General features: G+C 42.5%; 2 protein-coding genes across 10 annotated transcripts in view; both read left to right on the plus strand.

Annotated features, from left to right (window-relative positions):
• The window catches only part of SENP7 (SUMO specific peptidase 7), a 60,682-nt gene extending 52,601 nt beyond the window's left edge, over nt 1–8,081 (plus strand). For all 9 annotated transcript variants that reach the window (XM_069971028.1, XM_069971029.1, XM_069971026.1 and 6 more), the window contains 2 exons: nt 5,644–5,794; nt 6,721–8,081. In XM_069971028.1, coding sequence (XP_069827129.1) covers nt 5,644–5,794; nt 6,721–6,852 — 283 coding nt within the window. In that variant the 3' untranslated portion in view covers nt 6,853–8,081. The remainder of the gene's footprint in view (nt 1–5,643; nt 5,795–6,720) is intronic.
• A 5,725-nt stretch (nt 8,082–13,806) lies between these two features.
• The window catches only part of IMPG2 (interphotoreceptor matrix proteoglycan 2), a 58,111-nt gene continuing 57,680 nt past the window's right edge, over nt 13,807–14,237 (plus strand). The window contains exon 1 of the mRNA XM_069972448.1: nt 13,807–14,038. Within this exon, the coding sequence (XP_069828549.1) occupies nt 13,855–14,038 (184 nt within the window). The 5' untranslated portion in view covers nt 13,807–13,854. The remainder of the gene's footprint in view (nt 14,039–14,237) is intronic.

The raw sequence follows: 14,237 nt of genomic DNA on the forward strand, positions 1-14,237 counted from the left end.
CATGCCACGTTCAAAGGCACTCAAATCACCTTTCTTCCCCATACTGATGCTCGGTTTGAACTGCATCATACTGATGCTTGACCATGTCTACATGCCTAAATGCACTGAGTTGCCGCCATGTGATTGGCTGATTAGAAATTAAGTGGTAACGTGCAGTTGGACAGGTGTACCTAATAAAGTGGCCGGTGAGTGTATATATATATGTATTGCCTTAGAAAAAGGTTAACAGGATGTCAGCAGAAAAAGACCACCTGGTCCATCTAGTCTGCCCTTATGATATTTCCTTTGCTCAGGATGGATATATGTTTATCCCAGGCATGTTTACATTCAGGTGCTGTAGACCTGCCGACTGCATCTGCTGAAAGTTTGTTCCAGGCATCTACTAAATAAAGTAATGTTTCCTCACATTGCTTTAGATCTTTCCTCCCAACTTACCTAATATTGTGCCCCCTTGTTCATGTGTTCAGTGTCTTTACAGAGTCGCCTTAAGTTCCTTCAGATAGCTGCTGTAATCCAAGATCTGTCCTGGGGTCCGCTCGGCAGGTGATGCAGTTATTGTCCTAAAAAACTATTTTTTAACTTGCAGCCCTGTGCTCTAACTTTGCACCACCCCTCCGTCCCTCCTCCCTGCCCTCTTCACCATATTTCCTATTACTCTGCAGTCAAAACTACACAGGTGCCTTAACGATCCAGCCCATGTGCTGTGCTCATACAGCTGATGAATAGTAGAGAATCTGCCTGGAGCATTCCTAATGATGAGGAGGGCGGGGAGGAGGGACAGTGAGGTTGTGCCAGCCTAATGCATACACACAGGGCCGCCATCAGGAATTTCGGGGCCCCATACAACCAAAGTGTCTGGGCCCCCCACATTAATAAAAAAAAAAAAAAAAATTGTGTGTTTGCCCCACGCCTTGCTGGGAGGTATAATTTGGTTCAGATCAATTCTAGAGAACTGGCTCATATTCCCCATTTTCCCCAGTGGCTTAAAATGTAACCTCTGTTATACAGTTATAAAATTGTAGAAATTAAATGTGAACAAGGTGCAATTCAAATAGACACTTACTTGTATAGCTGCCTCTTGTGCTCTGTATGCAGTGCATTATATTCACCCTTGCAACGTACAATTTATAGCGTGTCTACAAGCCCAGCGGGGCTCATTATGATGGAGACTAAAACTTATACAAGAGTGGGGTAGGGGTTCCCCTGTATTCAGAATGCTGTTGAGTACTAGGCAATGCCCCGTTTGGGGTTATTGAATTTCGAGGGTCTGGGGGGGGGCTGTTTGATTTGTATATGTTCACCAATATCCCCCCCCCCCCCCGGTATGCTCACTAACATAGAATATGTTGATAAGGCTAATATAATGAGGCTGTTCCATGTTAGTGAGCATATACAAATCACCCCCCCCCCAGGCAGACTAGTTTAGCTCACCCAAGCCAGTGATAGCGAATACATGGCGGTGAGAACGCTTTCTAGGAGATCCTGTTTGTGCAGCAGAGGTGTCTTTATCCTGCTCTGCATAGACCCTCGAAATTCAATAATCCCAGACGGGGCATTGCCTAGCACTCAACAGCATTCTGAATACAGGGGAACCCCTACCCCACTTTGTATAAGTTTTAGTCTCCATCATAATGAGCCCCGCTGGGCTTGTAGACACGCTATAAATTGTACGTTGCAAGGGTGAATATAATGCACTGCATACAGAGCACAAGAGGCAGCTATACAAGTAAGTGTCTATTTGAATTGCACCTTGTTCACATTTAATTTCTACAATTTTATAACTGTATAACAGAGGTTACATTTTAAGCCACTGGGGAAAATGGGATATATGAGCCAGTTCTCTAGAATTGATCTCTCACACAGACACCAGCACACATGTATACAGACATACAGACACCAGCACACATGTATACACACATACAGACACCAGCACACCAGGGCACGATGAAGTTTGAACTTCTGCAACCTGGAGAAATCACCTGATATCACCTGCAGTCCTATGTAACACCACATAACACAGTGGTATCTCTGAGTACAGATAATGTAGTAGATTTCACCTGCAGTCCTATGTAACAGCACAGATAACACAGTGATACCTCTGAGTATAGATCATGTAGTAGATGTCACCTGCAGTCCTATGTAACAGCACAGATAACACAGTGATATCCCTCTGAGTACAGATAATGTAGATGTCACCTGCAGTCCTATGTAACACCACAGATAACACAGTGATATCTCTGAGTACAGATAATGTAGTAGTCACCTGCAGTCCTATGTAACACCACAGATAACACAGTGATATCTCTTGAGTACAGATAATGTAGTAGCTGTCACCTGCAGTCCTATGTAACACTACAGATAACACAGTGATATCTCTGAGTACAGATAATGTAGTAGTCACCTGCAGTCCTATGTAACACAACAGATAACACAGTGATATCTCTGAGTACAGATAATGTAGTAGCTGTCACCTCGGGGCGCCCCTACTAAATGATGTTCTACAAAATAAGAAAAGTGTCATACAGTGACTCACCGGTGACGTCTTCTTTGATCTGAGGCGTCACTTTCCCTTTTCCTCTCCATCCGGCCCAGACCTCCATGATGATTCCTTCCAGATACGTTTCAACCCCTTAGAACCTGCGAGACAAACAATTTAGGCTCCGCACATTTCTAGCAACTTCCTTTCCTTTCTCCCCCCTGTAGGCTCCCATAGTAACTGCGCTGTGTGGGATGTCCCCTGTATGTAGGATCCCCTGCTGTGCCCCCTGTATGTAGGATTCCCAGCTGTGCCCCCATGAGCTAATAATGCCCCTAGAGGTGGCCCCCATGAACTAATAATGCCCCCAGAGGTACCCCCATGCACTAATAATGCCCCCAGAGGTGCCCCCATATACTAATAATGCCCCCAGAGGTTCCCCCATGAGCTAATAATGCCCCCAGAGGTGCCCCCATATACTAATAATGCCCCCAGAGGTGGCCCCATATACTAATAATGCCCCCAGAGGTGCCCCCATATACTAATAATGCCCCCAGAGGTGCCCCCATATACTAATAATGCCCCCAGAGGTGCCCCCATATACTAATAATGCCCCCAAAGGTGCCCCCATATACTAATAATGCCCCCAAAGGTGCCCCCATGAACTAATAATGCCCCCAAAGGTGCCCCCATGAACTAATAATGCCCCCAGAGGTGCCCCCATGAACTAATAATGCCCCCAGAGGTGCCCCCATATACTAATAATGCCCCCAGAGGTTCCCCCATGAGCTAATAATGCCCCCAGAGGTGCCCCCCATATACTAATAATGCCCCCAGAGGTGCCCCCCATATACTAATAATGCCCCCAGAGGTTCCCCCATGAGCTAATAATGCCCCCAGAGGTGCGCCCATACACTAATAATGCCCCCAGAGGTGCCCCCATATACTAATAATGCCCCCAGAGGTGCCCCCATATACTAATAATGCCCCCAGAGGTGCCCCCATACACCAATAATGCCCCCAGAGGTGCCCCCATACACCAATAATGCCCCCAGAGGTGCCCCCATACACCAATAATGCCCCCAGAGGTGCCCCCATACACCAATAATGCCCCCAGAGGTGCCCCCATATACCAATAATGCCCCCAGAGGTGCCCCCATATACTAATAATGCCCCCAGAGGTGCCCCCATACACCAATAATGCCCCCAGAGGTGCCCCCATACACCAATAATGCCCCCAGAGGTGCCCCCATACACTAATAATGCCCCCAGAGGTGCCCCCGTAGACCAATAATGCCCCCAGAGGTGCCCCCATATACTAATAATGCCCCCAGAGGTGCCCCCATATACTAATAATGCCCCCAGAGGTGCCCCCATACACTAATAATGCCCCCAGAGGTGCCCCTAAAAAAAACAAACATCCTACTCACCTAATCCGCGCTGTGCAGGCAGCAGCTCTTCCTCCTCTTCTTCGGGCTCCATCTTGCGAGCCGCAGGGACGGGACTTCCGGCAGACGTGATGACGTCACATCATCACGCCTGCCGGAGGGGCACATGACCACGGCCCGGCCTCCCATAGGCTGCTGGTATGAAGTGCCGGCAGCCTATGGGAGAGAATACAGGAGGAGGACGCTGACAGGTCCTTCTCCTGTATTCTGATCGCTTTGATGTTCCGCCCGCTGTGCGGGCGGAACATTAAAGCGATCAGTGCATCCCGAGAAGCTGCGTGGCCGCAGCTTTTCGGGATGCTCAAAAACAGTTGGCAAGGGGGGCCGTGCGGACCCCCCTAGCGTAGCGGTCGGGGGGCGGCGGCCGGCGGGCCCGCCGGGCCCCCCCCGTGTCTCTTAGGGTCCGGGCCCCATACGGCAGTACCACTTGTACTGCCCTATCGGCGGCCCTGCATACACAATCTAGGCCATGGGCTTTTAGCACAGGGTTGCAAGTTTAAAAGTTATTTTTTAGGACAATAATTGCATCCCCTGCCGTACGGACCTCAGGACAGATCTTGGATTAAAAGCAGCTATCTGATGGTACAAGTGGTTTGAGGGTGTCCGATTGTGGGTACAGAGTCGCTTTAACCCCTTAAGGTCAAAGCCAATTTTTTTTTTTTTTTCTTGCGCTTTTGCTTTTTCCATTTTATGTTTAAAAGTCCATAGCGCTTGCATTTTTTCACCTAGAGACTTATATGAGTGCTTACTTTTTTGCGAAACCGATTGTACTTTGCAATGACAGGCATTATTTTTCCATAAAATATGCTGCGAAACCGGAAAAAAATCATTTGCGCTTTCAAATTGGAAAAAACAAACAAATTTGTTTTGATTGTGGGGAGTTTTGCATTTACGCCGTTCGCCCTATGGTAAAACTGACTTGTTATGCATGTTCCTCAAGTCGTTACGATTACAATGATCTGTAACATGTATAACTTTTATATTATCTGATGGCTTTTAAAAAATGCAAACCATTGTTAACAAATATATGTTCCTTAAAATCGCTCCATTCCCAGACTTATAGCGCTTTTATTCTTTGATCTATGGGGCTGTGTGAGATGTCATTTTTTGCGCCATAATGTGTTCTTTCTAACGGTACCTTGATTGCGTATATGCGACTTTTTGATCACTTTTTATTACATTTTCTCTGGATTTGATGCGACCAAAAATGCGCAATTTTGCACTTTAGATTTTTTGGGGCGCTGACGCCGTTTACCGTGCGAGATCAGGAATGTAATTTAATAGTTCTGGCGATTACGTGCGCGGCCATACCAAATATGTTTGTTTATTTATTTATTAATTTATATTTTTAAAATGGGAAAAGGGGGGTGATTTGGACTTTTATTAGGGGAGGGGATTTTTTTATTAATAAAAAACACTTTTTTTACTTTTTTTTTTTTACATAAACTAGAAGTTCCCCTGGGGGAATTGTATATACACAGCACTGACCTCTCATAGATCGATTAGATCGGTCATAGATTCAAATGTAGTTCCTTTAAATGAGTTGCAAAGATTCGTAAGCCTGTCTCTTTACTGTCTTACTGTGATCCTAAAGTCAAACATTCTCATGGTTTGTGATTTGGCATGGACTTTGCAGCATCTTATGTATACTTTTTGAACAAATTTAATGTAATGTGTTTTTCCAGTGGTTTTATTCCATTATTCTCCTATCTATGGAAGGTATTTGAAGGCTGAGTGGGAAGTCAGACGCAAAACTCCAAGGGAATTTAGCAGGTCCAGCATGAGAGACTTATATCCCAAGGTTCCGAAACAGAATAACAGCACAGACTGTGGTTTGTACCTCCTACAATACGTGGAAAGCTTTGCTCAGGTGTGTACAGTATCAGATGTGATAATGTGTTATGTTGCACAGTAAGTTACAAGGGATACAAGAGCTGGAATGTTAAAGGGGTTATCCAGTTAGGTAAAATAGATGATGAAACATCCCCTCTCCTGGAAACTAACAATTCAGTACCTTATCTGTCTCTTTCCCTCAGTTCTGAGCTGCTCTTTTCTACTTATGACACAAAAAACTGTGTGAGAGCTGTTTAGTCCATCTCTGTTCTCGGCCCACTCCTCCCCCCTTGCTTTCTGAGACAGCTGATGTAAACAAGTCCCTGGCAGGCTTATTCAGCAACATTGTAGCTTGTTTGTAATGCTGGGAGGGTTAGGGTGTATTACACCGATGGGGGCCCGGTAATACCTGTTTACTGGGTCTATTACACGGCCCGATAATTGTTTAACAAGGGCTGCAGGGACATTGTTACCGATGTCCTTGCAGCCCTTGTTTAAACTGTATACATTACCTGCCCACCTGTGGCAGGGCTCCTCTTCCTCTGTGCTTCTTCCCAGGTCCGCGCGCTCCAGCTTCAAAGCGGCCTGTCTCAGCTGACAGGCCACTCAGCCAATCACAGGCCGCGACCAGCTGCACTTTTCAGTAAATAATATCATAATTTACCTCTAGATGGATAGATATGCAAGCTTTCAGAGCACAGGGGGCTCTTTATGAGGACTGAGGAAGAGACTCCTGTGCTCTGGAAGCTATACATATAATGGGGGGCTCTTTATGAGGACTGAGGAAGAGACTCCTGTGCTCTGGAAGCTATACATATAATTTTTTATGCTTAGCCAAATGTATCACTCCTATACTACTGTTGTCTTTTTTGACACGAAAGTATTTAACATCACATTAATATTATTCACAAATGATATTCCTGACAAGTTTGAATTGCTTATTTTTTTTTCTTTGTCCTACAGAAACCTATAGAAAGCTTTGAACCTCCGATGCGTTTAGAGAACTGGTTTCCTGCAAGTGTAGTTAAGAATAAAAGGGATGAGATTAGAGACTTGATTCTACGGCTACATGTGGAGCAATCTAAGAAGAGCTAAGAAGAAAGTCACTGCCTTATTCTTCACCTTATTTCGCAGTTATGGGATTCTTGCTTTTTTGTATATTTATGAATAGAAGATAGCAGATGTCTTTGTAATTATTTATATTTGGAAATATCTTTCTAGGAATTAAAAAAAAAGAGAATGTAATATTAACCTTTAGAAAACTTTGTTGTTACATATTCTTTGCATTTAAGTATGTGCCTACTTTTGTTCTGTACATGGTTTTTGTTAAAGAAAAGAACAGGCTGCTATGCATATAAAATAACAAACTAGACCATACTCACCTCACCCAGTCCAGCGCCTTTACGCTGTTCCATCCTGGTTCTACTGGTTTTCCTAATCAGATGCAACGTCATCTGGGTAATTAAACAGAGACCAGGGCAGAACAGCATGTCAGTGCTGGACTCTGCAAGGTGAGTATGGTCCAGTTTGTTGTTTTTATACACATAGCAGTCTGTACATTGTTTACAATACATCGGAATACCCTTTTAGGTTAAATTCACACATGCTGCATCGAATCGTATTTCAGGCTGTGAGTTTTGCAGTGAAATCCGCTGTGATGCTTGGTACTGTTATGGCCTAAGGCTTTGCATACTTGCAGCAGATTTTCATTCCTCTGCGAAAATGTAGCCACTGCCTGCTTAACTCATTAGCTGACTGGCTGTAAGCAAGTTAATAGATTACCTGCCCATGCTTCTGACTTCTCTGGCTCCCAGGTCACTGATTGGCTGAATGGGCCATAACTGTACTCAGTATCACATCTCATTTTGCTGAAATTTCACAGTGTAAAATCCGCTGCGATGCTATATGTGTGAATCTTTCCTGAAAGAAGATGTTTACCTTTAGTAAAAATTGATAAAAAAAAAAAAAAAAGCAATTTTGCAAAACCTCTATAATAACTTTCTATCTACGGGGTCCTGTGTAGACCCAAGTGTTTTTGTCTTAGCGGGCAATAAAAACTAAATTCTGTTCAGTCTGATTCTGAAGTCATTTCCCTTTTTTTCTTCCCCTGCTTCTTGCTACCCTATTAAATTTAATTTAGAAAGGGGCAGATATAAGTGGGTATGATGCAGGATCAGACTACACAGATATAATATGTTAGCATGGAAACATATAGGTCTATATATGAGCCATAAACACAAAAGATTTGTGAACCTAATTGCAGAATTGCTTTAATTTTTACATTTTTGTTGCACTGGAACAATAAAAATTAGTTGCCTAATGGACCTTGCCTTGGTTATTTAGTTTTTTTTCTTCCAGTTTTAGGATGTCATTCTTTGCATTGTATATTAGCCACAGATTATGGACTTGTCGGTTCATTACATTAGTAAGTTTACATTGTGTGCTTTCTTTCCTATTTATGTCTGTGAATTCAGCAAAAACACAACCGATTCTAGGTATTGACGACACTAGATACAATCTGTGTAATTTACAAGAAGATTTTCATTCTGAATAACTCCACCTGCTCCAATCATGTTATGATACTGCCCTTTATGCCCTGTTGTACATCATGGTCTTATATGAGATACATATTTTCTGGAATGGGATACACTGCTATGAAAATGATATTATTCTGAAAGACTGATGACAGCTTCTTAAAACACTGACTGTGACTTGGCGGGTGTGATTTTCCCAGCTTTGAAATAAAGGGTGAAGACAACGATTCTTAGATCGTTCAAGCAGCCCAGGCAGTCTGCTGTCAACGCTTCTATTACGAGGAGCAGACTGTCGCTTACATAACTGTGATTTTTCAGCATGTTGAAACACCACGATCAGCTTACATCTGGCATCCCGGGTGACGCGTGTAGCCTTTCATTGCAAAGTACAATTAGTGACGCAAAAAATAAGGGCTCATGTGGGTCTGTAGGTGGAAAAATGCAACCGCTATGGCCTTTTAAACACAAGGAGGAAAAAATGAAAACGCAAAAACGAAAATTGGCTCCGTCCTTAAGAGGTTAAAGAAACATTCCGGAAATTTCTCTTATCTGTCCCCCTACTGTGTGCTGACGCGTGAACTCGCCAGCGATGATCAGTGTCTGTTCCGTTCCTGCAGCACCGTTCAAATCCCGCGCACGTTCATGTCACCACTCTTCTGTCTCCATGTTGATTGAAGGCCTGAAGTCACACTCTGCAATGTATTCTCTATAGGAGAGCGGGACTTCTGGCCTTTAAACAACGTGGAGACAGATGAGGGGTCAGAAGAACAGTGACGTGAACTCCTGTAGGATTTGAATGGCTCTGCGGAACACCGATCATCGCTGGTAAGTATATGCATCGGGGGGACAGATAAAAGAAAAATTTCCGGAATGCTTCTTTAAACAAAACGATTGTTAATCTGAATGGTTGGTTTTCGGCTAGGTACAGCTGTCTTCAGGATCCTGGTACATATCTAGGTTCAATACGTGGGAAGCAAAGCTTGTGTATTGTTTGGATGCAAGAAAAAAAAAACGTTTTACTTCATGGTTTTGAATTTATTTACAGGATAGGTAATGATCCAAGGGGGTCAACCACGGACAATTGTGCTTCCATGTCATCCTGGTTAAATGAAGAGGCTTTCCTAAGTGTGTGTGACAGCTCCATTAAAGTGACTCTGTACCCACAATCTGCCCCCCCCCCCAAACCGCTTGTACCGCCAGCTGCTTTTAATCCAAGATCTGTCCTGGGGTCCGTTTGGCAGGTGATGCAGTTATTGTCCTAAAACAACTTTTTAAACTTGCAGCCCTGTGCCAAACTGCCATGGCCTAGAGTATCTGTGCCCTAACCTTGCACCACCCCTCTGTCCCTCCTCCCCACCCTCTTTATCACTAGGAATGCCACTGGCAGGATTTTTCCTATTCCTCTGCAGTGAACACTGCACAGGTGCCTTAATGATCCAGCCCATGTGCAGTGTTCACACAGCTGATGAATAGAATTTACCTGACAATAAGGACAATAACTGCATCACCTGCTGAAGTACCCCGGGACAGATCTTGGATTTAAAGCAGCTATCTGAAGGTACAAGCGGTTTGCGGGGGTCAGATTGTGGGTACAGAGTAACTTTAAGCTGTATGGACCTGATGGAGACAACCAAGCAGTAGTAATCAGCCACGGTCCTCACAATATGACAATAGCTTTTAAATTTTCAGTGTTTCAAACAAGTCCCCTCCATTTGGTGTCTATGTGATCCCTAACATTTTTGTAAGTCACTTAATTTACTGAAATGACTTCTGATCCATGATAAACAGCTTTAAAGTCTTGGCCACTTGGTCTCCCCTGCAGTCTGCTGTCCACTGCCTGTTAAGTGAAATCTGTCCCTAGTAACAGCCTGATCAGAATGGATTACAGGACGTGAAGGAGGGGCATACCATGTGCCCTCTGCAGGAGAGAAGGAAACAAAAGAAAGCCTGGGCCGTGCACCTGTAAGTTCTAATCCTCCAGACAATCTGCACTGAAAAAGGAATCCCTTTCAGCAGCAGCAGGGCTAAAGGCGGTCTTACACATCGCGATTTTCCGGGGAGAAGAGCGCCGTCAGCTCAGTGCTCACTTCCACTTCATTCCCTGCTATTACACACACAGACAGCAAATTGGGAAGAGTGCGAGGGGCCGTCCAAATGATCCTTACAACGTTCAGGCAGCCCATTGAAGTCAGAAGTCTGCTCCTGCCACTCCTATTACATGGAGCGATGAACAGCAGATGACAGAATTGTGATATTTCTGCACGTTGAAAGACCGCAATCAGCAGACATTGTGCATGTATTACGCTAAATGATTATCGGCCTGAACGGTCTGTAGTCGGCCACGTAAAGCCAATAATTGTTTAGTGTAATAGAGCCTTTATTGTAACCCTTTGCTGTGCTACTGCTGCTTATTTCATTTCTGCTCACACAGCACCTTAAAAATGTGGAACATCAATAACCCCTTCTCCCCCACATCTTCTAGTGTAGTGTACTGTATCAATCAACCCCCAGCAAGTTGCAGCCTGGTCACTACTGAAGTTTCAGTACTCGATTGGATAATGCTTCTTTTTTTTTTTATTTTATTTCTGCTCACGTAACACCTTCTCCCCCACCTGCCATCTATAGTATTGTACTGGATTCATCGTCAACCAGCATAGTGCTTCTAATGGAGCCGCGTCATAGAGGGGAGGGGGTTTTCCCCACTGGTTTCCCGTGCTTCAGCCCCGGATGGTGCCCGGGAATAGAATGGCGGTGTACACAGGAACTGCACTGCGGTTCAAAAAAAAGGACTGTGGCAATGGCTCTCCTGTGTCAGCACCGTTCTATCGATGTGAAAAACTTAAAGGGAATGTACTGCTGGTACATTCACTCTAAATGCTTTGCCTTCATTTGAACACTTTTTTGTGTGTCTATTGCTACAACTTCATTAAGGTTATTGCATTCCACTACTCCCTGGGTATTCTGACCAGATGCCCTGCAGTTTACATACTCTTCTAAATACAAATAACAGTCTATATATCAAAAAAATTAGCATTGTGAATTATCCTTATTACTTAACATTTATATCCCTGCACTCATTTTCACACAATAAAAAAAATATACAACAATGAATAATTCTAACAAATGATAACTTGTTTCTTTCTGGCCAGCTGCCTGAGAATCCACAGCACCCGGGATCCAATAAGTGATGTGTTTAGTTAGGTGTGAAATGCTCAGCCTATCAATGGGCTGTCTGTCTCTTAACAACTTGACAAGCTCTGCTAAAGAGCTTAGCTGGGCAGATTAAACCTTAAAAAAAATTGTCTCCCATCTGTTAAGTGAAGGAGCTGTCATTCGCCTTCAACGGGGTGCTGAAACTAAGTTGGAAGTTTGAGTAAGTAAATCTACAATGCATTTTGCCCAGAATGTGAACCCTTTCCTGGCACGTTTATGGTAAATCTCCATGGCCTTTGTTTCCTCAGTCAAGGAAAGAAGAATGGTTCATTGTTCTTGGGCAATCATCTTCAGCATCTTCTGTATGGTGGTCCTTGAAGGACAATTACAACCTCCTACAGGTAACAAATTTAATTTACTTGTCTAGAATGCGGTGTCATAGCTGATGGGTATCTATTATGGGTTTTCAGAGGACTTGGGGTAATCCTATGTTAAAAACCATACAATAACAATTTCAGCTCTGCTATATCTCTATGTTATGCACCTGTGCATAATCATACCTAAGTACCTGAACTTCCTTACTTTAAATGTTAGACTTTTATGTGAATATACAGTGTACTTTTTCTAGATGGGTGCAGTACAGAAACAGCTACATGTCCCATAGATCATTGCTGCCCTTGTTAGTGTATCAACCTGATTTACATATAAAAATAGTTACGGTATGCCCCTCATCTATTATACTTTAGCCTCTTTAGAATGTCTTTAATATGCATAAGGATGTAATGACCATTCAGAGTATTTTGCTGGACCACTGTGTGAGCTTTGATCAATGTATTAAGTAAAATAGTAAAATCTGTGGGTAATTATTAGCATTATTTGGCCTAAATAATTTGAGTAATGTAATTTTTGCCAGTTTGTATGAACTTAAGCATGTGACCTATATACGCATGGTGGGTATACATGGCCATTTTATCTATGTATTTATGCATATAACTAGTATTTATATATGCATGCTAGCTGCATGTATGGATATTTGTAAATAATCATTTATTATTTGTGCATATATATATTTAGATACACTGTATAAAAATATTAACTGCATACATATATGTATTGTCATATTCAAAGTATATCTATAGATAAAAGTTTATGCAGATTTGTATGTATTCATTTGTATATGTCTGTATATTCACATGCCTTTTGTATAAACCTATGTATGAATGAAAGTAGATGGCTCTATAAATTTATACAAACCAGTTTGCCTTCTATAGCAATTTACTCATAGATCCTATATAACAGATGGGGAACCTGTATCTTCTATCTTGTGTGATTCTGTATGTAGCCTTAGTTTTATTTGTTTTTTAGCGCTCTTATTTGCTGAATAGGGAGAATTCTAATAATAAACATGCCAATCAGGCACAATATACTGTATGGCATTTTTGCCATCAATTAAAACTTGGCACGCTGTGTGAATGCAGACCAGTACAGCTGAAATTGCAGAACTTTCTCCCTTTGTCTTACAGATTGTTAGCAGATGGGCAAGGCTTTGAATTGTGAAACTCTTGCCTCAGAGACAGTTACTCAAACAATAGATTCTCTGATATTATCCAGTAAAAGATATAAATGGAGACTTGATCTGCTTATTATCATAACTATTAAGAATTTTCTAAGAGAATGGATAATATTAGTATATAACTGCCTTGTACTAAATGCAATTATATCTTGGGAAACCATATTGTCACCCACTTTTTGCAGTGACATTAGCAGAGCTTATCGCTTGAACTGTGCTTTAATTGCCTATGAAAAACTCTTTTATTGTACCCCCATGTTATCTTATATTATAGATTATATATATACTTTAGCAATTGGAATAAAGGTTTGTAGGGGTGTAGGGATCTGCAAAGATAGAATTTACTTGTTGGTCAAGGAGCCCCCACCAACTTGAATGACCATAATAAAGGGCTTAGCAAGATAGACCATAACATAGCCATTTTACCACCTTGGTTGTATATTCAACGAGCAACAATTTATTTTCTCTGGGTATATTGTCTGGACTTTCTATCCCAGAAACACTGTCACTCTTGCTTATGGGCTAGGTCTGCAGCTCACACTAATTCAAGTAAATGAGGCTAATATACAATACATGACTCATAGATAAGAGCGGCACTCCTTCTAGAACAGAAGTAGACCCCTTTTCTAATGTAAGTCAACCCTTTAAGTATGGGATGGTGCCTTCTTAGCCGAAGTTGTATATTTCAACTATTTGTAGCTTCATATGGCTCAAATGTAATCTCTTTCCTATTGTGTGTAGCAGCAGTGTAAAATGTGTCTCATTGTCTATTTAGTTATAGAATCCAGAACAACGCTTGACAGTATTCAACATGAAGAACTTCAAAATGTACAGTATGGCATGGAGGAGGGAAGTGGATTGGTACCAGACTTCGGCCTACCTGCGGCCGAATCACACAGCCACTATAGGAGTTTTCTTAAAAGGAAAAAGAGAGCGATATTATTTCCCAGCGGAGTGAAAGTATGCCCAGAGGAGACCTTTGAACAAGCTCTTTTGAATCATATCAAGTTTTTTAAACTCAGGGGTAAGTAAAAATACAAGTTATGTGTTTAAAGACCATTTTAGAAATACAATATTTCTTTAGCCCTGTAGTAAACAGCCAATGTGTCATTGTAGGATCCAAAGAGAGTGTGTGTTAGTAAGAGATGGCATGAGTCAGCACAAAAAGGATCTTGCAAAGATTAATGCTGTGACCCGTTACGTGTTTGACACCTATCAAGCCA

This window comes from Dendropsophus ebraccatus, chromosome 5, assembly GCF_027789765.1.
Source record: "Dendropsophus ebraccatus isolate aDenEbr1 chromosome 5, aDenEbr1.pat, whole genome shotgun sequence".
Taxonomy (NCBI): Eukaryota; Metazoa; Chordata; class Amphibia; order Anura; family Hylidae; genus Dendropsophus; species Dendropsophus ebraccatus.